Below are 26,933 nucleotides of genomic sequence, written 5' to 3'. Positions count from 1 at the left end.
TAATCCCAGCACTTTGGGAGGCCGAGATTGGCAGATCACCTGGGGTCAGGAGTTCGAGACCAGCCTGGCCAACATGGTGAAACCCTGTCTCTACTAAAAAACACAAAAATTAGCCAGGCGTGGTGGCATGCGCCTGTAATCCCAGCTACTCAGGAGGCTGAGGCAGGAGAATCGCTTGAACCCAAGAGGTGGAGGCTGCAGTGAACCCAGATAGTGCCACTGCACTCCAGCCTGGGCGACAGAGTGAGACTCCATCTCAAAAAAAAAAAAAAATGCTATGCTGGAAGTACTGGAAAGATCACTGTCGTATCATTTCACTTCTAATGTGGTCCCATGCTTTGGATCTTCAAAATGATGTCATTGAAAGGTTTCCCTTTCAGTAGTCTTTTAAATATGTGGTTAGTTAAAATGAGATGGTTAGAACAAATTCTTAATCATAGAAGATTTGGGTGAGGCACATCAGCTTTAGCCCAGTGACATACTCCACTATTTAGCCAAAGGCTATTTATAACCCACACAGGGCACAAATGTACACTGTAGATCACAGGGTGTGGCTACCTCAGAGGACGGTGGTTACACCAGGCAATTATCAATGTTTCAACACTAACATCTGAATAATAACCTGAGAGGCACTGCAGGGCAAAAACCCTGGGTCGGAATCTCAGTACTTCCACTTCAAGACGTATAATCTTGTGCAAATTCCTTCCCTTCTTGCAGTCTCTGTTTCTTCGTCTGTTGTACAGAAGGGATAATGATACCCGCTTCATAATTTCTCTTTATAAGGACTCCAGAAAATATAAATATATCAGGGTTTTTTTTTTTTTTTTCCGTACAACTGAGAGAAGCCCTCAATTCAAATTGATTTGATTAACAACAGCAAAAATGACTTTGTTACTTCGTATTACTGTCAGATCTATATTACTGTCAGATCAGCTACTTCAGGTGCAACTAAATAGATCCAGGTGCTCAAATGAAGGTACTGCGATGCTGCCTGTCCAAATCTCAGCTGTGCGTTTCTTTTTATTGGCTGAATTCCTAGGCGAGCTATTTCTTTACTGTCAGTTATACCTCCAGCATCTTTAAGCTTAGATCTTGCTATCTTAGCCTCCCCCTGCAGAGGAAGAGCACTTTTTCCAAAACTCCAGCAGAAGTCCCAGAAATGTCTTTCTTGGCTAGTTTTGGTCAAGTAACCTTCTCTAGAGCCAGGAGATAAGTACATGGACTTATGTTGGCCAAGATATCATCCTTTAAAGAAATGCTGGGTTTATAAGAAAACAAAAAACCAAATTCCTAACATTTCATTCTAATAAACTGTGTAGAAAATTGCTTGGCATATAGTAAGAATTTTAATGATTTTAAGAAATCTATTTTTTAAACTCTTATATATGCAGAACTACCAGCTTTCAGCCAAGTTTTTCTGGACAACATATATATGAATAGAGCTCATTTAACCTAAAGCAATTTCTAGTTAGGGCAGATCTCAATATGTGATGTTTGATGTAACTCAGTTTTTAAGATAAAGGCTGTTCTGTGTTTTGGGGAAAGCTAGTGATTTTCTCCAAAGAACCTGGATGCAATCTAAGTTAATGACCCTTTTTGTGGCTAAATATCTTTTTTATGGATTATCACAATGCTAGCAGAAATTACTCTTTTGTTCCATCATACTGGAAGTATGGCAAGAGACCAAATGAACATCTAAGGGCTTCATTTGCCTTTATTTTTTTTTCTCATGAGATTTCACAAAACCAAAAACAATGAGGATTATGTTTTCAGTAGTGTTTTAAATGCAATAGTGAATATATTACCGTGACAACTTGCATAATTTTTTCTCTTTCCCTTTATCAGCCATCATTGGCCTTCAAATTTATGGGTAAATGACTTTTCTTAGTTTGTATTCACTGTATACAAATTCCCCCCCAGTAGGATAGTCCAACAAAATAGCTCTCAAACAAACTTTCCCCAGCCAATACTATACATAATAATTATGTGATAATTACAATCTCTAAGAGAGCTTATCCTTCATCAATAATTATGGATCTCTCATAGAAACCTGAGACATGAGTGCCTGTAGTTCTGCTGTGAATATATTAATTGTCTGTGACAGAAGCAGTATGTAATAATATCTATGTCTGCATCAGGAGTTATGAAAATGTGTTTTGCCTTTATAAAGTATCCATTTCCATTAGTGCAGCTTGGGGGTAAGTGAAGATAAACAGGATCTACTGAACGGAGATAAGGCTAAATTCGGTTTTTCCTTCCCTTTAAAGAATTTAACTTGAAGTGTAAACACTGCTGTTTTCATTTCAAATTCCCATGTATTCTGAACATCTAAGGGCTTCATTTGCCTTTACTTTTTTTTCTCATGAGATTTCACAAAACAAAAAAATGAGGATTATGTTTTCAGTAGTGTTTTAAATGCAATAGTGAATATATTACCGTGACAACTTGCATAATTTTTTCTCTTTCCTTTTATCAGCCATCATTGGCCTTCAAATTTATGGGTAAATGACTTTTCTTAGTTTGTATTCACTGTACACAAATAATCCTCAACAACCCTGTTGTAGGGCTAGGAACATGTCGCCATTAAGCTGAACATTAGCAACCTTGCTGTTTGAAATGTGTCCCTGTGGTTTTGTCTTTTGGAATATTAGGAATAAAAAAAGTCAATTAGAGCCTTTAGATGTCTACCAGAGAATTAAAAATTACATTTTTTTTAAAGGGCTGGGCACAGTGGCTCATGCCTGTAGTCCCAGCTACTACAGTGGCTGAGGTGGGAGGACTGCTTGAGCCTGGGAGGTCGAGGCTGCAGTGAGCTGTCATCATGACACTGCACTCCAGCCTGGGTGACAGAGCAAGACCCTGTCTCAAGAAAAAAAAAAAAAAAGGTCATCGAAGGTGGGTCACTATATTTCCCTTCTGTAAAGATTTAGCAACCGGAAAGCACTAAAAACAGGCAATTTTTATTATATCCCATTGATATTTTCAATCTAATAGCTTGGATCAATACTGTAGCTAAGTCAAAACAGTGTAGCCTCATAATCTCTAGACGTGAAATTCCCTCTTTTATGAGAATTTAAAGGCTAATCTGATTATATTTGAAAGTCATTTTCCTATTCAACTTCTGAGTGACATGAAACTAAGTCCCTAAAACACAGCAACAATTCATGTAGTACCCTGGGACACTGAAGGAGAAGAGTGAGCAAGAGACTTGAAAGGAGGAAGGTGGGGAGTCCTAGGGGTCAGCTGTACAGTCTCTCCTCTGATACCTGCATGGAGGTGAGAAAAAGAGGCAGTACCTAGAAAGGTGACAGCAGGAGGAAAGCCAGGGAGCCTTTCTTCTTCGGGAGTTGCTGTAAGGATCATCCCCTGAACACTGATGTCCTGATTCCCACTCTATTATTGTATTAAAATACTGAGTTGGAGGTCATCAGTGAACTTCTTCCAGCCAGACTCAATATCCTTTCCTTTATCCTCATCCTGTTATTAGGTTGGTGAAAAAGTAACTGCGATTTTTGCCATTAAAAGCAATTGCAAAAACCACAATTACTTTTACACCAACCTAATAGTTCTTAATCATTGGACCCTACCTGGAACAGTGAGTGTTTTTTAATGTACTAACTCTCGACTACCTTACTTGGCCTTCCCTCTGTTGTTTTAGTGGAAGCCACTCACCAACACTTAGCTTTGAATAGTCCAACGGTATTAGCCCCTCTTTCTTTATTCCCACTTAGTTAGTGCACACAAAGTTCCATCTTATTTAATCATTGTAGCATGTATGCAGCTTACTGGAGTAATTTAGGTTCCTGATTACATATAATCTTGTATGATCTCTTCTGTGTGTGTCGGGGGATGGGGGAAGTATGTGTATGTGTCTGTGAATCTGTGTGACTGTGTCTCAATCTCTGTATGTATGAGTCGTGTTTGCTCAATCAGATTGTAAGTGCCTAAAAATAGAAAATTTTAGAGGCAACTTGAGCATGTATTTTAGTTAGAACTATGTTCAAATAGTGCTGTTCTTTATAATTAACTTTTATAGGTCTCTAAAGCTCTCTGAGCCCAACTTTTCTCATTTTCAAAATGTGAATAATAATATTCACCCCCCAAGATGAAATAAATAAATATATGCATGTAGCATCCAATATACCCTCAATAAAGGATTTTTCCTGTTTTAACTTTTCTCACAACACTCACTCTAGTACTTTAATGTTGAGTTCAGTTTCAACACTTTAGTTTGATTGATCGAAGCTAACAAGATTAGGAAAGTTGAGATGAACTAAGCTAATCAACTAGACCTTGCTACCACAGTCTCTCAACATGGTATATTAGAAAAACATTTATCTCAGTAAGTCACTTCAATGACTAATCAATATTTTATTTTCCTGAGGAAATGAAAATGCCGGGAAAATAGATGCACAATACTTTTAATGTGGTTATGTGTCTTTTAAATATTAACAGAGTTGTTCATAGTGTTATTTGGAAGGGTTTATAATATGAAAAATACAGCATCTAATTTCCACTTGAAGAATTCATATGCTATGAGTTATTTTATTTGGGATTAATTTTTATTTAGTAATTAACAGACTCAGAGATGGTGAAATTTGCTGAGGGGAAAGTATACCAACAGAACATACAAATGGGAATCAAGTAATTCATAAAAACAAAACCTGATGTCTTGACATAAAATCCTAAATATTATACTGTAGTTTTTTGTTCCAGTAAAACTAGAAGGATTTAAACTTAATGCACTGATGATTCCAGCCTTAGTGAAATGAAAATGTTTCTTAACCCCAAAGAATCCAGGCTCCTGATTAGCTCATGTGAAGACAATTATTTATAATAGCACTTACTGGTAAAGAGAAAGGACTGAAACCTTAGATGGGCACTTAGATGTGACTAAGGCGGGTTTTATTTCTGATCCCGAAGCACTGAAGGGGAAGTCTGCAGTGACTCAGAGCACTGTGATGGCCCAGCTGTCCACGGGCATACCTCTCTAGTGTGGAGTCAGGCATCACCATGCCAGAGGGAGGACTCACCGTAGAAGAATCAGCATGTATTGACTCAGCTGACACAGTCTTACCAGTAGTGAAAGAGAGGAACATTTTGTTAATCTTCTATTTGAAGTTAATTTTCACTGATTCCCAAAGCACATATGAAATGGCACACTGGGTCTAATTAATGTCTGCCTAGCCAGTATTCTGCCTCTGAAAATGATACCAGGGGCCATTTTCATAAGAAGCTTGGTAATTTCTTTTTAATATATAGATCTAATTGTTATTATTATTTTTTTCTGAGAGCCATTCATTCACTGGGGAAAGAAGCAGCCTGCTTTATTTGACATATTTATTTTACAGCCATTTCTCCTGTGCTGGAGTGTGTCAGGTAAATCTGTCCAATCAGTTAAGATACTCAGCATAAAATGGATACACTGAGGGAGAGAAGCACACAACACTGAGTAGTGTGACCAGTCATAGGTATGCTCCTTATTCCAAGAATGGCCACTTCTATTTTCTTACGTTTGTTTTTTGTTATTTTGGAACTTCTCAAATGAATTAGGAAGCAAATACCACAATCAACAGGCCCCAAACCCAGTCATAGAAATTTGTAACTAAGCTCCCTGTAAGAAATAATATTTTGTATTTTGGCATATCATTTTTGGCTTAAATGCCAAAATATGGCTACTCTATGTCATTTTCTTAATAATTTATTCTATTTCTCTTTTAAAATATAACTAGCCTAAGGATACCTATATACAGATGCATTTCATTAATGAATAAAACATATTGGGGTTAACAAAGATTATAGGCCTAAAAAGTATATTGTTTTCCTTGGTTTTGGACAGTCTTGATGAAATGCGTATGTTTACTTGATAATTCTTTTGGATATGTCTCTTCTGATGCCTCCCTCCCAGGATTACGTGCTTCCTCTTTGTGCTCCCTTAATACCTGTTTTTACCTGGTTTATATTTACCTGATTTATTTTCCATTTCCTCCACTAGACTCTAAGTTCCTTGTGGCAGGGACCATTCTACTTGTCTTTGTCTCTTCAAAATCTAGCAAAGGGTTTGACACATACCAAGTTCTTAAAAAGTGTCCATTGGATGAAGGAACCGTGTTAAGTTATTAATCTGTGATGTTCCAGTGTAATGACTTGTAAGAAAAATTTTTTTTCTAAATCAGTAAAAATAACATAATTGGTTAATTTGACGAGTAGTCATTAAGATACAAGCCATGGACTGTCTGCTGATTTAGCTCATGGTCTACAAATAGTACAGTGCCGTTTTAAAGCCTTAAATGATAGACAACTTTACTTGATGTTATGAATATCATTTACATTAACAATGAGAGCCCCATAAACTGTCTTCAAATTGTTCTTGATAACTAAATATATAAAATGGAAAGGATATGCATATATATTTCAATATCTGGATTTTGAAATTTGGAGCGCAGAGGTGGAGTGTCATTTTACATTGAGAATGGAAAGTCAGGAGACTTGCGACACGTGATGCAATTGCTTCCATGGAATATTTTCAGACCAATAGGAGTTTGCGAAGAACTTTTATGGAGTGTATAAATATTTTGAGCTGTAGGCATCATTACCAGCTGATATTTTCTTTCCTCAGGACCAGCTGTTCAGGAGCATCCCGGACGAGAGCCAGGCACATTTGAGACTTGGATCCAGCTAAAGACCGCCGCAGATTCTTCTGCAGCAATGTCGGTGTTAGAAGAAAATCGGCCGTTTGCCCAACAGTTATCCAATGTCTACTTTACAATACTTTCACTGTTCTGTTTTAAGCTTTTTGTGAAAATCAGCCTTGCTATCCTCAGTCATTTCTACATCGTGAAAGGCAACCGCAAGGAAGCGGCAAGGATAGCAGCTGAATTTTATGGAGTAACCCAAGGACAAGGTATGTTTATGATAATCCTCTCTTGTTTCAAATGGAGTTTAACTTTCATCTGATCCACAATTAACATGTTTCCTTTTTAGACTGCTTCAAGGTAAATATTTTATAAACTTTTGTTAAGGGAAATACTTGTAACTCACTTCATGGCTTTATAAAAAGGAAAATTACTTTTCTAATGTAAATGTTTGGGTTAAAATCAAGGTATCATTGCAAAAGAGATTAAGGGAGGCATACTATATATATAATAGGAATATACATATAGAATAGAAATATATATATTCCTATTAAGAAACATTTTAAAAAGTTAAACATTTGATTTGCCAAGTCACAGTATTAGAGATTAGTTTTAGAAGTAATTGACTGCACTTCAGTCGTCCTCTAATGTGCACCTGGATTATATAATTTTAAATCGAATCTTTAGTTATATGTAAAATAATTGTTATTAAAAAGAGGGGATTTCAAGATTTAGTTTCTCACAACTTTAATAAGATAACCATTTGACTCTAAAATAAAGCACACACAAAAAGAAGATTGACGGCATGTGTTTTTCTGATGGAATTGTTGCTCAGCTCAGTTTGTAAAAAATTGATTATAAAAGGATAGAAACATAATTAATAAATGTTATATGTGTGCAGCCAAGTGCATCCATGTTCTTTAGAAGAAATTGTTGTATGAAACCAAATGAGAAACAATATTACCCATAGACTTCAAAAGGTTGTAAACCATTTAGGTTCTATTGGGTCGGTACTCTAAAAAATAAAAATGACTCATACGGCAGGCTTTAAAGTGCCATTTTTAAATTCTCATAGTCTTCAGATTCATTTCTGATTTGAAAATCAATAGGCATGCATGAATATTTATAGCCCAAATACCTCCAAAACAAATTGTCAGCATTGAAATTTACTATCACACAATTTAAACATGTAAACTTGAAAGAAAAATCACTTAGAGTAGAAAGCTTGCCTTCTTAAAATCCATGTTCCTACATTTTTCAATGTGGGATGCGACTCATTTTAAAATCTAGGTTACTCTTTTGGTACATGGAAAGTTGACTGAAGGTGGAAAATCTTTTTTAGTGTGTGAGGTAGATAATGAGTACATTTTTCCTGAAGAAGACTGTAATTTTGCAACATGAGGAATTGATGTTCTCATTCAAAATGAGGAAAATTTAAATGTTCACAAGAATCTCTTACAGGGAAGATAAAATCTCAAGAAAATAGGCAGTATTTAACCCTTTACCTACCACCTCTGCCTTGGAACAGACAGAACTATATTTTATGCATTTATGGAGACTGGAGCTCACATTATCGCCCAGGCTGGGGTGCAGTGGAGTGTAGTGGCTCAATTCTCACTGCATCCTTGAACTCCTAGGCTCAAGGGATCGTCCTGCCTTAGCCTCCTAAGTAGCTAGGACACACAACCATGCCTGGCTAATTTTATTCTTTGTAGAGACAGAGTCTCAACATTGTCTGCCTAAGGTGGTCTCAAACTCCTGGGCTCAAGTGATCCTCCTGCCTCAGCCTCCGAAAGCTCTGGAATTACAGGTGGGAGCCTCCGTGCCAGGCACATATGAAATGTGACATATACACTATGGATTCATCTGTACATAAAAAATTTAGTTGGCAAATGGAATATTTGTGTACAAAACAGCAAATATAGAAAACTAAATTTTAAAACAAAAGCCATATTTGCAGATATACGAGTAAACAGCTTACATGATCATAAAGTGGTAAAATTTACCCTCATGGGCAGCCTGTAGCACATTACTTCATAATCAGATCTTGTCTATGTGTTATGAGAATTGCTTTACATTAACACATGAAATATTGCCTAAACAGAAGAAACTTTTTTGTGGGTTGAAAAGCGTTTTAGAGGAGGCCATGGAAGCTCCTTTTTGTACCTATTTTCAAATAAAAAGAAACACTCATCCCCTCATTAGACTGATCTTAGTGTGCTTACGCTGGGAAATCATGGGAATATATGCAATGGTTTCCATGTTCCCATATACTTTTAGGATTCTATTTTAAAATAAATTAGAACTCTAGGATTTTTTGTCTCAAGAAGGAAAGAAAAAAGGAAATCAATATCAATTAATAGGAAACACTTTTCCTGGAAATATAAAATGGAGGCAAAGTTTTTAAAAATTTTATTTTGTGTTATTTTTAATGTTAGATGTATTTAACAAAAATTTCCCCTCTAATATCATGCATTAATCTGTATATGAAACAATAGAATATAGTATTATAATTTTTATTCAATGTAAGCATAATTTGTTTCCAATTTTATTTTAACATTAAGAGAGCAAATCAGGTACCTTATAAAACTCTTTCTTAATCTTCTACTTCTGAGCATTCATTCTTTCTTGCCCAGGAAAATTATTACTTTCTACATTTTAACATAGCTTTTTCTTTTATTTACTATAAGTAAACTATTTTTTTATTTTGTTTGGGTCTTTATAAGTCACTAATTAGGCTTAATTATCTCTGTTTAATCCAGCAATTTCCTCCTTCCTGGGAGAGATTATCACCTTCATTCCACTTTGAATTGGGTTTCTCATTCCTACTTTCAAGGCTTAGCCAGACTGCTCCCCAACATTTCTGATGTGGAGTTGCTAAATTCCATGAAATAAGAGATGGTGTGTATTATTTTCGTGTCTTTCGTAATCACCGAAGACCCTGTTGACAACATGCTGGATGCCCTCCCCATGAGCAGTAGTACTTTGGTGTGAAATAAAAGGAACTGTTAAATTTCTTAGATATTATTGCAAATCAGCTGATTGTATTAGACAAATTATCTGTTTTTTTTTAAAGCTCTTTCCTATCAAGCTTGAGACCAAGGTATGATTACCCATGAGAATGCTGAAAAGCTAAATGGTATCTAAAAATAGCTTAAGATATTTCCTTCTAGATCCTTTTGCTATTTCATTAAACTTTACAAATCTATCTTTTCATCTCTAAAGAATTTTATCACCCTCATCATCATACTGCAGGGGCCTATTCTTTGCTTTGCTTTTTCGTATAACTACCTCCTGTATCATCCTTGCTGCTAAGATTACAATCTTTATTTATCAGAGGCCTAGTCTATTCTTGAAGCTAACTCTTTACTTTGAAACTGACAGGGAGACTACCAGGCTTTCAAGGCTGTACTGAAATATTACACAATATACAGAGAGAATGAGGATGTGGAGAAATGTATTAATTTGGTGAAATCATACCAAAGGCCTAGAAGAAGCCATAAACTTCTTGACTCCCAAAGATACTTCAAGAGGCAGCTCTTCTCTTCCGTTAAGGGCAATACTTTTCAAGTTCTGTGTTAGACTCTGAAGAAGTTTAGCAGTTTTTGCTACAAATGGACAGGACAAGTTCTAAGCATTGATTTTTTTGAGCACCCTTGATATCAAGACCCTGAGGATACGGTATACATAAAAGGCAAAATGTATTGTTCTCATCCTTAAGTTTATATTCGAATTGAGGAGATAGGCTATCTACAGATAATAGTCACTTTCCAGAACACTGACTGCCAAATGACTCTAGAGAATGAATGGGTCATTTTCTAATCTGTACTTTCAGAGATATCTTCAAAGAGGAGGCAGATCTTGAGGTGACTCCAGGAATGAGCGAGGCATGGATTTATGGGTGCACATGGACTGTTGGGAGTCAGTAGATTTGGCTGGAGTGGAGAGTTCATGCAGTAGAAAGTAATAATAAGTTGGGCCCAGTTGTGAAGGAATTTGAATGCCATGCTAAACAATTCATACTTAACTTTGAAGGCAGTAGGAGTCATTGAAAGTTTTTGGTATGAAAGAAGGTGGGAAAATAAAAAAGGGTATGTATGAAACCATAATGTAAAGTAGATTTATATAGTAATATTCTTTGGAGTTGGATGAGACAGATTTGAAATAAGTTGACCAGTTAGGACCTTGCCATGAGGAGATGAGGACCTAGACTAGTTTGGTAATAGCGGTAGGGACAGAAAACAGAATGACAACAAAAAAGAAAGAAAAAGAAAAGAAAGACTGGGCGTGGTGGCTCATGCCTGCAATCCCAGCACTATGGGAGGCCGAGGTGGGCGGATCATGAGGTCAGGAGATCAAGACCATCCTGGCTAACGCGGTGAAACCCTGTCTCTACTAAAAATACAAAAAAATTAGCCGGGCGTGGTGGCGGGTGCCTGTAGTCCCAGCTAATCAGGAGTCTGAGGCAGGAGAATGGTGTGAACCTGGGAGGCAGAGCTTGCAGTGAGCCGAGATTGTGCCACTGCACTCCAGCCTGGGTGACAGAGCAAGACTCTGTCTCAAAAAAAAAAAAAAAAAAGAAAAAAAAAGAAAAGAAAGAAAGAATCTGATGATGCCTGTAAATAGCATTCAAATAGCCTTTAAATTGGCAGAAAGAGAAAATGTTACCTTAGAGTAACATTTTAACATATTACTTTTTTCATTTTAACATAGCTTTTTCTCCCAGAGTTAGATATTAACATGTCAATCAGAAGATTGATTAGCCACACAGGTCAAGTTTGCAGCTTCCAGCCAAGGCCACCCCTTGAAAGTGGACCCTTAGAGCTTGTTGAGTCTGGTAGGTTACATACCTATCCCTACTGGGAAATATCAAGGTAAATCAGGAAGTAATAGAGTTAGAATCTGAATTCTAGTCTTGCATTTGATTTATTTAATGTATTCTTTTCATTCCAATTTATATTTTTAAGCACCAAGCCTTCTGATTATGACTTGGCTCCCATCTCGATCTGCCCACAGAAAGAAAATGTGCCAGCTTGCCCTCAGGACTGTTTTAGTCCATCTGGCATTTATAGGTCTTACTGCAAATTCATATATTTGCATCTTGATATCAATCAACAGTATTTTGTGTTTGTTGAGTTGTAAGTCCACTTCTGAGATGTAAATTTGCTCCAGCTTTGCTGACAGATTTCTGAGCCTGCAAGGCCATGGACCAAATTTCGGATTGTGGAAAATTCATCAAGATAATGTGTCTCTGTGGTGCTGCTTGAGAAACAATCTGGTGACACTCAAGCTCTTCAGGCGCTCCTTTCACAGTTGAGATTTTATGTAGAATACACAATGTATGTAGAATCATCGTATAGAATATTTATGCTTGTGACTTCGTAAGTTTTGTTTTAGGGTTGCCATTAATTATGCAATTATTTTTTGCCAAGTCTGTGGTAGACACTTGGAAATAGGACATAGTATAAATGTGTGACCTTAAGCTGAATGGCAGGTGAACTTGGCATTTTGGAGAATAGTGTAACCTGGATAGGAAAAGCAGCTAGAATTTGATGTAATATCTTTTTTTCTCCATTAATAAATTCCATCCTAAGTTTAAAACCAACTTTAGGAATTTAGCTTTACAGCCAATGCTAGCAATAGAAGCAGTAGTATTCTTTATACCTGTTTCTGAGGAGCAACTTGTTTCATGTGACTTTTGGTGCTGCTGGTTACCTGTGCATGAGATTAGTTATCTTAGGGACATTCTGAGAATCTCAGCAAAGAATCTGTAGCAAATCTGTAGGATGGCTTCTTAATAATATCTTTATTATATAAAGGTAAATATTCTCAACATGTCAAAGTTTTTGGACACATTTTCTATACGTAGGTGGAACAACTCCACAGAAGAATAACTGGAATCAATATAACTGCTCTTGTATGACAAAATACATGACATTATACTAAAAAGTGCTACTGATTTTTTTTCAAAGTAGTTTTAACTTTGTCCAAGCTCTACTTTTTCAGAAATGCCTGAACACTTTTGTGGAAGAAACCATTATAATCCTGCAAATTAAAAATGAAATCTGGGAACAAAGTTCCAAGTTTAGAAAAGACTTTGTCAAATTTTACTGTATTAATGCTTTTCCTCTCCTTCTGTTTCTTATTCATTTTGTATTGCTATAAAGGAATAGCTGGGGCTGGGGAAAGAAAACAGGTTTATTTAGCTCATGATTCTGGTGGCTGCTGAGGTCCTCAGGCTGTTTCCACTCATGACTAAAGGGAAGGGAAGCCAGCATGTGCAGAGATCACATGGTAAGAGAGGACTCAAGAGAGAGAGTGGGGGCAGGTGTGTGTGCTTTTCAGCAACCAGAACTCTCAGAAACTAATAGAGTGAGAACTCACTCAGCATCAAGGGAGGGAGGGCAAGCATTAATCCGTCCATGAGGGATCCGTCCCCATAACCCAAACACCTTCCATTAGACTATACACCTCCAACATTGAGGATCAAATTTCCACATGAGGTTTGGAGGGGACAAAATATCCAAACCATAGCATTTAATAACTTTATATTGGGAGAAATGCATAAACTTTTAAGTTAAAAAATTGACATAGGTGGTGATAGTTTAGGAGGGATCAGTTTTCTTAGGAATATTCTTATATCTTTTGTTCATCTCTTCCTTCCTTTAATCATTCAATTACTTGCTCATTTATTACTTACAACATAATGTACTTGTGCAACACTTATTTATATATTTACCAGGTCAAAGACATTGTGCTAGGCCCTAAGGATAAACTATAGAAACTAACCACTGTCTTTCCCAACAAGATACACAGTTTAGCAGAAGAAAGATAGATAAGCAAGTAATTTTAAAACATGGAAAATGCTATTTTACAAGATTAAAGAAGGTGGTATGAGAAGGTGCTATACAGAGAAATGTAGGTAGAGCTAAGAATAGTTCTGCCTAGGATAGGCCAGTTACACAGAAGCTGTACTAACAATATACACATTCTCTCGCACAACTAAGCATGCATCCTTATTCACAATGCTCAAAAACTTCCCAATTCCCCACCTTCACTTCCTACCAACTTTTTCGCTTCTCAATTTGTTATTTCTGACTCATATATCTCTCACCTAAAGCTTTATCTTAGGCTCAGAGTTCTGTTGTTAAAATAATTTATTTTTAGGAAGGACACAAGTATGCTTTGTGAAAAATGAAAAATATTTTGATTTCAAAATGGATTTTGTGTACTTTGATAGGGGACGTTGATATTGTCAACATTTTAAAATTTTTTACATAGTAAAGATAGTAAAGGAATTAAAACTAGGTCTTAACTTTCTGCTTCTCAATTTACTATCTCTTTTAGAAGACAGTGAATTATTAAAATAAGCTGTTTTTCTTATTCATTGCCATAACTGGTATAGCTTTGAATGTAGCTTAGTTGAATAAATACTGGGATATCTACTCTCTTGCTGGCACAATGTTGTATACTACATGCACATATACCAATATATCTATAATGTATGTAGTATTTAATAACTATAATATGTAATACATAACTAATATATAATAAATATAAAATGCATACTATATCATGTATATAATTTCTATATTATATATATGTATATGTTTGCCGTGTGTGATATATGATTAAAAGCAGAAGACTTGGATGAGCAGAGCCAAACATTGCAGAAGTGAGACAACCTAAACAGCAAGCATGTAGAAAATCATATGGCGCTAAAAGGAAAACAGTCAAGTTTTGCAATTGATGTTCTCCTCTAAGTCAGACAGGGAAGAGATTGAGGTCATCTGAGACTGTAAGTACTTCATAAATAAAGCAGAGCTTAAGGCAGAAATCCAAAGGCAGAACATATTTGGTTATGTAGATGTGGAGATGAAACCAAGCTAAATATAAATTAAAAAAGAGGAAAAGTTTAGAATGTGGAGCCAAACAAGCCTGTGTCATCTGGAGCAAAGGTGGAAGTATAAATGTTAGGGATGAAGAAACATACGTTGAGTGGTTGATGCTAATGGGAAAAATAAACACAACATTTTGAATCATACATCTAAAAGTCAGAAGTTCTAGTAAGAACTTTCTAATGCCTTTACAGGATTCAGCATATGAAAAAGGGTCGCTGGCTAATGATGGAAATAATTGCCACCATAAATATTTTACAAAATACTTGGTATAATGATTTAATATGTCATTATGTGTGTTTCATGAAGTACATCTCAGAGATCATGGAATACGTCCCCAACACTGACTCAGCACTGCACATCCTCAGAGTGGTTCCATGGTAATTCTGTGGATTTGGGCAACAGTTTTAGCAATTAAGCCCATTTTCGAAACCGCAGAGGAGAGAAGAACAATTATCCCCAGTGACAGATGAACCATGCCATTAAAAGCAGGTGAAGTATTTGGAACACCTCTTCCTCCAAAGCCACCCTCAAATAATTTTTAAAAATTAAAAAGGAAGAAAGCATTTGCTTACGAGTGATATAGAACTTTTCGCATTTCTTACTGGCGCGGTGGCTCACGCCTGTAATCCCAGCACTTTGGGAGGCTGAGGTGCGTGAATCACGAGGTCAGGAGATTGAGACCATCCTGGCCAACAAGGTGAAACCCCGTCTCTACTGAAAATACAAGAATTAGCTGGGGGTTGCGACACGTGCCTGTAATCCCAGCTACTCGGGAGGCTGAGGAAAGAGAATCCTTGAACCTGGGAGGCGGAAGTTGCCGTGAGCCGAGATTGCGCCACTGAACTCTAGCCTGGCAACAGAGCTAGACTCCGTCTCAAAAAAAAAACAAACAACAAACAACAACAACAACAACAACAAAACAAAGCATTATCAGCTGCATAGGGAACAAGTCATTTATTCCTTCCAGCCTTCCCTCAGCAATGCTACAAAGCAGACCATTGGCTTTTTAGACTGGAAATGCCCAAAGAATATCTTGGCAGGGAGGGAGAGGCTTAAGGAGTATCATAAATTGTTAAATTAATACTGAAAGAATCTTCCAGGTGGTCTGTGATTAAACAAGTCCACTCTGTGAAATTTAGGTTAAAGGTGGACATATATTAGATGATTTTTTTCTCAATCCTCATTCTACAATTCCTCATTGGTTACCATGGAAGAGGATTTTAAAAATCTGTCTTACAGATTTAAGATAGATTAATATTCCATATTTAAGGTAGATTTAAGATTTTTCTAGAAGGCCATCAGGGGCTGAGAAGCTAGGGTGGTGTGAGGGGACAAGGTCCCCATGGGTCCCCTTCCCCCTTTTGAATAGAAGAACTCTACTTTCATAAATCTTCGTAAGTTGGGCTTTAAAATAGTAATAATTTTTTTCTTCAAAGAAAGGGATAAAATAATATTTAAAACTAGACTGTCCCAGTTTATGGAAAATATTATTTGTTACACATATCTTTACAGAAGCTAACCATCTGATAATATGAGTCATAACTGAATATCCTTTCAAAATTCTTTCCTAGGGATTAGATGAGCAGCAAACATTTGGGGCCTGTCAGGCATGTACATAACTATGTGAAATGGCAGGAAGGCATCCTCTCTCTATCAGGGCAGCTAAAATTTCCATGCCACCAGTACCCACTGGTGGAATAGAAACCTTCAGAAATACACATACTCTTTCCAGAAGGCTTATAGTCTTAAACTACGGGTAGAGTACAAACAAACTGAAATTTAACACCAAAATGCCATTCATGTTTTTAAATAGAAGCACTGGCTCACTTCAACTGTCAAGTGTGCAGTGTGATTTAAATGAAAGCTGACAGTGATAAAATTTAAGTTAAGGCCCATCCACTGGAAATCTGCTCTTCACCATCATAATGCCGCAAAGTCCCTTGTTAGTGAATTGAATCAGGTAAGGCTGCCAAAGTGAGAAAGGAAGCAATCCTTCTTCTAAAGCAATCTCAAGACTTCTTCTAAAGCAGACTCAACGCATACAAGAGCTGTTAAATAATGACCGTGGAAACAGTGGCGACTTTGGTAGTGACTCAACCCCTCAGTAGCAACCAAATATATCTTTGATTAGCCACTAAGGCGATTTATGTGCACTTATGTTTTCCAAATTCGACTTCATTCACTAGAGAAATGGTGTTTCCATCATTCATCAAGTAAAAGCAATAGTTCATTTTCAGAATGAAATGATGCACCTAATGAATTCTTGAATTTGGAAGTTTTGTGTCTTACTTCCATCTTGACCTGTGATCTAGAATCATGAATTTGGAAAAGGAAAAAGTGCTAATTCTTTAGAGCTCAAATACACAGGTCGCCGATCTGTTGCATCCAGAAAAGAATAAATACTTCATTGTAACTCCAAGAACTAAAAGAAAAGGAGTAAAATGAAAATGTAAGTGTCTCTCTCCTTCTCTCTCTCTCCCACCCACCATAGTTATGCTGAAAATGCTCAAGTAGAATCTAGTATAGGGGCTAAGTTTTCTGGCTACTTACCATTACTCAAATAAACCAACAAAACAAGACTGGCTCTGGTTGGAGAAAAAAAACCTTTACTGAACATTAAGTCCCAAAACAATAGTTGCATATCTAATTGGTGTGACATTCTAAGAATGTGAAAAGAAATCTGTTTAAGTAAGCTTAGTATTTGGAGTCTATTGAAACTGATGATAATATTTTTTTGAAAAAGCATTTTTATTTTTATTTATGAAACTTAATTGAATTCAGTGATTGAGATTTTGTAGGTTTAAAGCTCCATTTTAGAAAGCATGTACAAAATGACTACAAACCTGGTTCTATAGCATTATAATGAATATTCTATTACTTTTGAAAGACAATGTTTTTAAGTAGAAGAAAAAAACTATGTACTTTATAATTAACCTAAGGCTCATGAGACAAACCCGTGATTCTTGCCAAATACTTGACTAGAGACTGAATTTTAATGGGCTACAAGAAAAGTAGATCAGTCAAAACTGCTTTTATTATGGAGAAGAAAATTTCAATTTCCTAGACGAAAGTCACTTGGTCCTTGAAATAACTCTCAATGGCATGCAGGAAAAACACTGCCTTGGATATTGAAGAAAGTCAGCAAATGGTTGTAGAATGAATAAAAGACCTTAAAAAGAAGAGAAAATGGAAGTTAAAAACCCGTTGCATATTGCACAATGTTTGACCCAGACATAAATTGTTCTGTCATGGTTGTAGCATTTTCTAGCTGTGTGATCTCAGGAAAGTTGCTTAATGTCTGTAGATCTCAGTTTAATGGAGGTATTGATACTACTTGAGGGGATTCGTAGAACTCTTACATGAGATATAATTTATTACCTTCATCACTTACCACAGTGTCTGATGTAAAGTCAACACTCTATAGATGTTAGCTTTCTATATCATACTTTTTTTAAAAATTCAAAAGCAGGATAGAATTGCCTATAATTTAGTAACACAGGAAAGCGTCAGTAGGAAAAGATAGTAACGTAACATTCTAATAAATTAACTATGTTTGCCAAACGGTTGCAACAAGCACATAATATAATACCAGGACCTGTCTACTAAGCAGGTGTTCTACCCCAGAATCATATTAGCTCTTTGGTTAGCTCATTTCAGAGGTCAGCTTGATTTATCTGCCAATGTAACGATTCACTGAAGCTCTAAAGAGCTTAGTAAGTTGTCAGTTTTTTTGGGTAGTAACTAGAAGCAGAATTCCAACCCAGATTCCTCTTCCACTCCATGGTCTTTCTCACCGAATAAACACGGGGTGAGTGGCAAAATCAAGGCGTCGTGTGCATGAGGTCTCTGTGCCATCCATGCGCCTTGTTGACTGGCCCTTTCTATATAAAAGGAAAGATATTGGAGAACTATAACTATTTTAAAAGACAGAAAATACAAAGCTTGCCAAAAATAAGCCATTTATTTTATGCCTTTAAGACTCAAGGTATGTTTTTGCAGGTACTCCCTCTGATACAAAGGGAAGTAAGACATTCTGAGCTGTTCCATAGGATTGAAGCAAAGTAATGCAGAGTTTGGCTAGTGTGACCAGGACCTAGGCAGAATGTTAAGGTTGGGAAGGCTAGTTCAGAGTTGGGAGTTTTAAAATTACTTGCAGAAATTTCTTCTACAATCTTATTCTGTCCAAGAAACTTTTCTTGACAGAAATTCTTCAAACAGAAATGTTTTCCTGGGCACATTTGGTCAAATACCTGGTCATGGCTGTCCTGTGGGAAAGCCTGGGTTGCTCTGAAAGAACTCTTTGATGAGTTACATAACAGCATGCAGCAATGGCAAGCCTTGGCAAATTCTTGGCTCTCCCTTATAGTCAGTGCCATAGAAAGAGTCAAAGCTGCTTAACCTCCAGCACACAACAAAGCACCAGATAGTAACGTCCTTTGCTAGGCCATCCTTCTTAAAAGCCTCTTGTCCTTTTATTTTATTTTCTCATAATCCCTGGCAGCTGATAGCAAAAGACAAAATCTAATGACAACGTTCACAACAAAGAACTAATCAGCTAGTTCAGGGATTTGCCTTTTTTCCTTTATTTTCTCCGCTCCTGTCTGCCAGCTGGTCTCTTCAGGAAGTGACCAAAACATAGTTTTTCTTTTCTTTTTTTCTTGGAGTGCAGTGGTGCTATCTTGGCTCACTGCAACCTCTGCCTCAGGCTCAAGCAATCCTCCCGCCTCAGCCCCCCATGTAGCTGGGACTACAGGTGCAAGCAACCACGCCCAGCTGATTTTTGTAGTTTTTGTAGAGACGGGGTTTCACCACATTGCCCAGGCTGGTCTCAGACTCCCGAGGTCAAGCCTTCCACCTGCTTTGGCCTCCCTAAGTGCTAGGATTACAGGCATGAGCCACCACGCCTGGCAAAACATAGTTTTCCTTGTCATATCTTACAGAAAGTTTTTTCCTTATGAGAAAAAAGAAAAACAAACCATTTAAAAATAAGCAGAGTATATTTGGAAATAAAGATATGGAATTATCTCATAGAATCATTGAAAGACCTCAAACTTGAATTCATATTCTGAATTATCTGGAGCCTTATGCACAGGTTTAGAAAGTATCAATCCTAAAACTGAGCTTTCCAGGAACCCATGCCCCTTTACCAGGCCACTGCAAAGCCTGTCTGAGGGTGGCTAAGCCTCCAATGAGAAAATAATAAAACACAAAGAATGATTTTTGTATTCTCTCTTCACTATGAGACCATTATACCATAAATGTTAATAATAGGGAACAAAATTATAATAAAAACAGTGGGAAAATTAATGCTCTTAGTTGCAAGATCTGAGATGCTAGCTTTCTCCTATGTGATGTAGGCAGGTGTGAATCTCAGCCTCAAGTCAGAAATGAGTTTTTACTACTCAAAGCTTGGCAGGAATATGATGAAGGACAAAGAACTCTCTCAAAATGGAATATCTTATGGTGAACTGCAAACTTGAGAGTAACGTTTTTGAATAACACAGCCATATATGACAGCCCCTAAAAGTTTTAGGACATAGCTCAGTCTTGCTAGTCTCTAATAGACTTTTAAGGAATAATGCTAATAATACAATAATGACCTTTTGTTCTCTGAGATTATAGAAATCCAGTTCTGTGTGATAATACCAGAATAGTAGTATTCTAACATAATTGGTATTTTTCTTTCTTTTTAAAACTAATTTCAACCTTTATTTTAGATTCAGGGGATACAGGTTTTTTACCTGGGTATGTTGTATGATGCTGAGGTTTGGGTTACGATTGATCTCATCACCCAGGTACTGAGCATAATACCCAGTAGTTAGTTTTTCAACCCATACCCCCATCTCTGCCTCCCTCTCTAGTAGTCCCCAGTGTCTACTGCTGCCATCTTTATGTCCATGAGTACACATTGTTTAGCTCCCACTTATAAGTGACAACATGCAGCATTTAGTTTTCTGTTCCTGCATTAAGTTGCTTAGGATAATGGCTTCCAGCTGCATCCATGTTGCTGCAAAGGACATGATTTTGTTCTTTTTATGGCTGTGTAGTATTCCATGGTGTGTATATACCATATACTCTTTATCCAGTCCACTATTGATGGGCATCTAGGTTGAATCTACATATTTACTCTTGTGAATAGTGCTGTGATGAATATACAAGTGCATGTGCCTTTTTGTTAGAACAATTCCTTTTAGGTATATACCCAGTAATGGGATTGCTAGGTTGAATGGTAGTTCAACTCTTAGTTCTTTGAGAAATCTCCGAACTGCTTTCCACAGCAGCTGAATTAATTTACATTCCCACCAACGTGGTATGACCATTGCCATTTCTCCACAGCTTCCTCAGCATCTGTTGTTTTTTGACTTTTTAATAACTGTTCTGACCGATGTGAGATGGTAGCTCATTATGGTTTTTTGTTTGTTTGTTGGTTTGTTTGTTTTGGAGATGGAGTCTTGCTCTGCCACCCAGGCTGGAGTGCAGTAGCGCAATCTTGGCTCACTGCAACCTCCACCTCCCGGGTTCAAGTGATTCTCCTGCCTCAATCTCCTGAGTAGCTGGGATTACAGGTGTGCGCCACTATGCCTGGCTGATTTTTGTATTTTTAGTAGAGACGGACTTTCACCATGTTGGTCAGGCTGATCTCAAATGCCTGACCTCGTGATCCACCCGCCTCAGCCTCCTGAAGTGCTGGGATTACAGGCATGAGCCACCGCACCTGGCCCTCATTGTGGTTTTGATTTGCATTTCTCCAATGATTAGTGATGTAGAGCATTTTTTCATATATTTGTTGGTCATTTGTATGTCTTCTTTTGGAAGTGTTTGTTCATGTCTTTTGCCCATTTTCTAATGGGGTTATTTGTTTTTTGCTTGTTAAATTAAGTTCCTTATAGATTCTGGACATTAGACCTTTTTGTTAGATGCAAAGTTTGTGAATATCTTCTTCCATTCTGTAGGTCACTTGTTTACTCCATTAATAGTTTTTTCTTCTGTGCAAAACTTTAATTAGGTTCCATTTGTCATTTTTTTTTTTTTTTTGCAATTGCTTTTGAGGGCTTAGTCATAAATTCTTTCACAAGGCTGATGTCCAGAATGGTGTTTCCTAGGTTTTATTCTAGGATTCTTATAGTTTGAGGATCTACACTTAAATTTTTAATCTATTTTGAATTAATTTTTGTATGTGGTGTAAGGAAGGGGTCCAGTTTCATTTTCTGCATATAGCTAGCCAGCTATTCCAGAATCATTTATTGAATAGGGAGTCCTTTCCCCATTGTTATTTTTGTCAACTTTGTTGAAGATCAGAGGGCCGTAGGTCTGCAGCATTTCTGCACTATCTATTCTGTTCCATTGGTCTATGTATTTGTTTTTGCACCACTACCATGCTGTTTCAGTTACTGTAGCCTTAGAGTATAGTTTGGATTCTGGTAATGTGATGCCTCTGGCTTTGTTCTTTTTGCTTAGGATTGTTGTGGCTATTCAGGCTCTTTTTTGGTTCCATAGTTCCACTTACTTTTATAATAGGTTTTTCTAGTTCTGTGAAAAATGATGTTCCTGGTTTGGTAGAAGTAACACTGAATCTATAAACTTCTTTGGGCAGTGTGGCCATTTTAACGATACTGATTTTTCCAATCCACGAGCATGGGATTTTTTTGTCTGGATCATCTATGATGACTTTCACAGTGTTTTGTGGTTCTCCTCATAGAGATCTTTCACCCTCTGGGTTAGATACATTCATAGGTATTTTGTTGTTGTTGTTGCAGCTATTGTAAATGTAAAATGCAAGCTATTGTAAATCAAGATTGTGTTCTTGATTGGGCTCTCAGCTTCAGTGTTATTGGTGTATAGAAATGCTGCTGATTTTTGTACATTAATTTTGTATCCTGAAATTTACTGAAGGTGTTTATCAGTTCCAGGAGACCTTTGCTAGAGCTCTTAGAGCTTCTTTCTAAGTAAAGAATCACATCATCAGCAAACAGAGATAGTTCAATGACTTCTGTTTGGATGCTTTTTATTTCTTTCTCTTGCCTGATTGCTCTGGCAAGGACTTTCAATATTATAGGAACAGGAGTAATGAGAGTGGGCATCATTTGTCTTGTTCCAGTTCTCAGCAGGAATGCTTCCAGTTTTTGCCTGTTCAGTATGAGCTATTTTTCAAAATAGCTAAATCCTAGGTTCTTTAAAAGCTATGTTTGAAACTTGGTAAAATACCAGTCAAAAAGTTTACCAGAATGTGTGCACAGTTGTGCCTTATAAATTGTGTATAAAAGAACTTTTAGTAAATCACTGAATTTTGTACTTTGGAAATAATCTGTTCTATAAATGTATATTTTTTAGACTACATTTTTAAAAATTGAGGTATATCTGTGAGTTGTTTTTCCAGTATATATTATGTGATTAATATTTGAAGACAGGAGACAACGAGAAATGGAAAAAAGTAAACATCCTCTTCAACATAAAGTAAGTCTCATGTTTCTCAAAGTTGTGTATTGTCAGTCTCTTTTGACGTTTTCTTTTCCTAGGGTTTGACCTGAACATGCCCTACCTCACACTTTAATGTAATGATAATACATTACATTTTTGTTATAATTCACAAACTTTCACACATGCCATAATCCTCATAGCTGTGCCCTACATAAGGTAATGGTATTATGTTATGCTTCCTTTGTAGAGAAGAAAAAAGGCTTTAAACTGCAGAGGCGTTTGCTCAAGGTTATTGATCTTAGAGGAAAGTAAAAATGTGAGCCCTGGTCTTCTGACATTGCTTCTGACATCATGCATTCCTACCATTTGTGAGATTTTGTTTCTTTATGTTATGAAACAGGCAGTGTCCTTTGTCCAGAGATAATATCTGTATTGGGTTGCAATCTGTCTTTCAGAGTCTTTGTACCAACCCCAGCAAGACACGGATTATCTTAATATTTTCTGTGCGGCTTTTTCCCCATCTTCATGACAGCCTAAACAAACTCAATACTGACCATCTCAGCAAGTCAATATCATTACTAGCTTGTATGCCATATGAAGACAGATTCACTTCATCTTCAGAATTTAGACAAATGCCAGCACATGGCAGGTTCTTAATGAATATTCATGGAAGGAAGAAAGGAAAAGAGGAAAGGAGAAAGTGAGGGGACTCAAACTTAAGTGAATGGAATTTGTTACCCTTTTCAGTGCAGGATGGTACCTGTTCTAATTGTCCCGAGCTGAATGTTGCGGGTACATGTGCACTGAATAAGTGTTAGTGGATATTGATTCTGGAAGTTAATTTTCAAAGAACAAGTGAAGACAGAAAATGAATACTGTCCGAAGTTGAATCTATAAGTAATGCCTTCCATTCCTTCTTCTTAATCAGATGTATTGTCCCTTTTCCCCATTTCTTTTAACCTCATAAAATTGGCATTAGAACAGCACCCCTGCACCCTCCGCCAAATAAAAATATTTTATATGCTTGTCTTTTTCTTTTTTTTTTTTTTTTTTGAGACAAGGTCTTGCTCTGTCACCCAGGCTGGAGTGCAGTGCTGCAATCATAGCTCACTGTAGCCTCAAGCTCCTGGACTCAATCCATCCTCCTGCCTCAGCCTCCTGAGTAGCTGGGTCTACAGGTGTGTACCACCATGGCTGGCTAATTTTTGTATTTTTTGTGGAGATGGGGTCTAGCCATGTTGCTTGCCCAGGGTAGTCTTGAACTCCTGGGCTTAAGTGATCCTCCCGTCTCCACCTCCCAAAATGCTGGGATTATAGGTGTGAGCAATCATGCCAGTCCTATGTGTTTCTTTTTAGCTAGAATCAGTTAATGGCTGCTAATGTATTCAAGTATTTTTTCATATCTTATTAACTCGAAGATCATTTTCCTTTAAGTAAAGAACACTGCTTGTTCACCTTTTGATTCTCCATTTTTAATTGAATACACTTTTATTCTTAATCTTTTAAGCTTTCTGAGCCAATCTTCAAACAATTTTTTTTTTAATGAGACAGAGTCTCGCTGTGTTGCCCAGGCCGGAGTGCAGTGGCACGATCTCGGTTCACTGAAACCTCTGCCTCCTGGGTTCAAGCGATTCTCCTGCCTCAACCTCCCGAGTAGCTGGGATTACAGGCACACGCCATCACGCCCAGCTAATTTTTGTATTTTTAGTAGAGCTGGGGTTTCACCATGTTGGCCAGGCTGGTTTCAAACTCCTGACCTCAAATGATCCGCCTGCCTCAGCCTCCCGAAATGCTGGGATTACAGATGTGAGCCACCGCAACCGGCCGGAACATTATTAAACATTGTTTGTGTATTTAAGATTGAATGCTCAATATGGTACTTCAAAGTGTGTGTGGCAAAGAGAAAACATCACAGACACCAGGTATGGGAACTATAACTGACAAGGAGATTACTCTCTTTTTTATCTCAAGCAGACCAGAAAATTATCAAGTGTTAGATGGTGTCACAGGAAGGGCTACGGCTGATATAAAACTGAGAATCAGTACCTGCTAAAAACAGCCACTCTGGACTTTAGATCTTCACCCTTCCAGATACTCTGCATTGATGCTTGTGTCCTAAATCCTTTAGTATCTGTTTTAGTTAACAAAGGTAAGAATGATTAAACAAACAAAAAATAGAAATCTTACTTTTGCACATGCACACAACTGGCTTATTCATACATAGGCTGCTAGAAGATTCCGATGGGAGGGTTGATCTGTCTCCAGTGATGGGAAATCTATTTTCCTGCAGTCACTGTAAAGCAAGGGAAAGTGAAGGAAGCAGCTCCCATAGTGAGTGAGTGGAGATAGTTGGACAAAGGCACAGTATCTGCAGGACACCTGCTGTGCTGCCAGCATGGACAGGATGCCACCTTGGCATGTAAAACTGGAGTTGAGTCCAGCACATCTGGGACCTCTGACTTTCTGTGCTTTCTGCTCTTAAGATCTACTTCTGCAAATATGTTTGATTTTCATTAAAAGTATCAACAGAAAACATGGTAACTGCTGTCAGAGGCTAAACCTCCCATGAGCACATGGTTAAGTGGTGATAAAACTATCCGTGGCTAGAGCCATGGGGAGGAGAAGGATTATGTGTAAAATGGTTCTTACATTAAGTCCTTGTCCATGGTGCAGATCAGATTTTCTCCTCGGCAGCTGTTGTCCTCAGACTAGAGAACACAGATTGTTGATTTCATTCCTTGTATGGATTTGTGACCCTTTGAAAATTTCAAGCTGGCAGTTGGTAGATAAAACAGTGTGTGAACAAAGTGGGTAAAGAGAATGAAAGGACCAGAAAAGTGTCATTTTATAAGAATGGTAAATGCCCAGTTCTTACCTACATGCCAGGAACTGTTCTAAACAACTACCATTATAGACGCATTTAATCTTTACGAAAACCTTATGATATAGGTGCTGGTGATGAGAGATCTGTTTCTGTCTTCCTTGTTTTATATTCACTGATTTAGATTTGTTTGCATGTGGCGTTAACTAGCAATCTAGTACACTGGAAAGAGTCCAAGTCGGAAGCAGACAATCTCGGTTCCTGTCTTGTTTCGCTGAGAGCCCTGTGAGCCGCTTTGAGAATACCACCTCCCCTCTCTCGACCTGTTTCTTTATCTACAAAATGAAGGAGTTAGACAGGATCACTGGTTTTTGAATCTTTTCCAAAGCCATTGGCCCTTTCTTTGGTGATCTGGAAGGTCATTTTGTAAAGCTGAGAGTGGAAGCTACCCTGATGGGAGACAGAGCCCACACTTTGCCAGCACACTCTGACGTAGCTTTATTGAACTCCTTGGGCTCTTTGAAGGCGTTTGTAAATGGCTAAAGAAAATGATTTCTACGTCCACTTTTAGCTCTGAATGCCACATAATGCTATGCACATTTATTTTGACTTTTGGTGAAACAGTTTCCTGCCAGAGAAACTTTTAGCACAAAGAACCCAAGTTACCTTTTGTGAATTTATCACGCCCATGACCTCAGCCACCCTATTCCAGAACATGAATGTACTTGACTGAACTCAGAACAGCTGCACTGAGTCACCAAATAACGTGTAATGATCATTATTTTAGGACATTCCCTGTGGCCTTGCAGGTGATATTTCACTTAACTCACTTTCTTTTTTTTTTTTTTTTTTTTTTTTTTGAGATGGAGTCTCACTCTGTCACCCAGGCTGGAGTGGTGCAGTGGCACGATCTTGGTTCACTGCAAGCTCCGCCTCCCGGGTTCACGCCATTCTCCTGCCTCAGCCTCCAGAGTAGCTGGGACTACAAGCACCAGCCACCATGCCAGGCTAATTTTTTGTATTTTTAGTACAGACGGGGTTTCACTGTGTTAGCCAGGATGGTCTCGATCTCCTGACCTTGTGATTCGGCCGCCTGGGCCTCCCAAAGTGCGGGGATTACAGGCATGAGCCACCGGGCCCAGCCAACTCACTTTCTTT

At 37.6% G+C, this 26,933-nt stretch overlaps 1 protein-coding gene across 2 annotated transcripts in view; it reads left to right on the top strand.

The window, feature by feature from the left end:
* ASB5 (ankyrin repeat and SOCS box containing 5) overlaps nt 1-26,933 on the top strand; it is a 97,745-nt gene that overhangs the window by 36,781 nt on the left and 34,031 nt on the right. For both annotated transcript variants that reach the window (XM_032148952.2, XM_058436902.1), the window contains one exon: nt 6,620-6,904. In XM_032148952.2, the coding sequence (XP_032004843.1) occupies nt 6,709-6,904 (196 nt within the window). In that variant the 5' untranslated portion in view covers nt 6,620-6,708. The remainder of the gene's footprint in view (nt 1-6,619; nt 6,905-26,933) is intronic.

Source organism: Hylobates moloch, unplaced genomic scaffold (genome assembly GCF_009828535.3).
Source record: "Hylobates moloch isolate HMO894 unplaced genomic scaffold, HMol_V3 SCAFFOLD_3, whole genome shotgun sequence".
Lineage (NCBI taxonomy): Eukaryota > Metazoa > Chordata > Mammalia > Primates > Hylobatidae > Hylobates > Hylobates moloch.
This window is presented reverse-complemented; position numbering and strand designations above follow the sequence as displayed.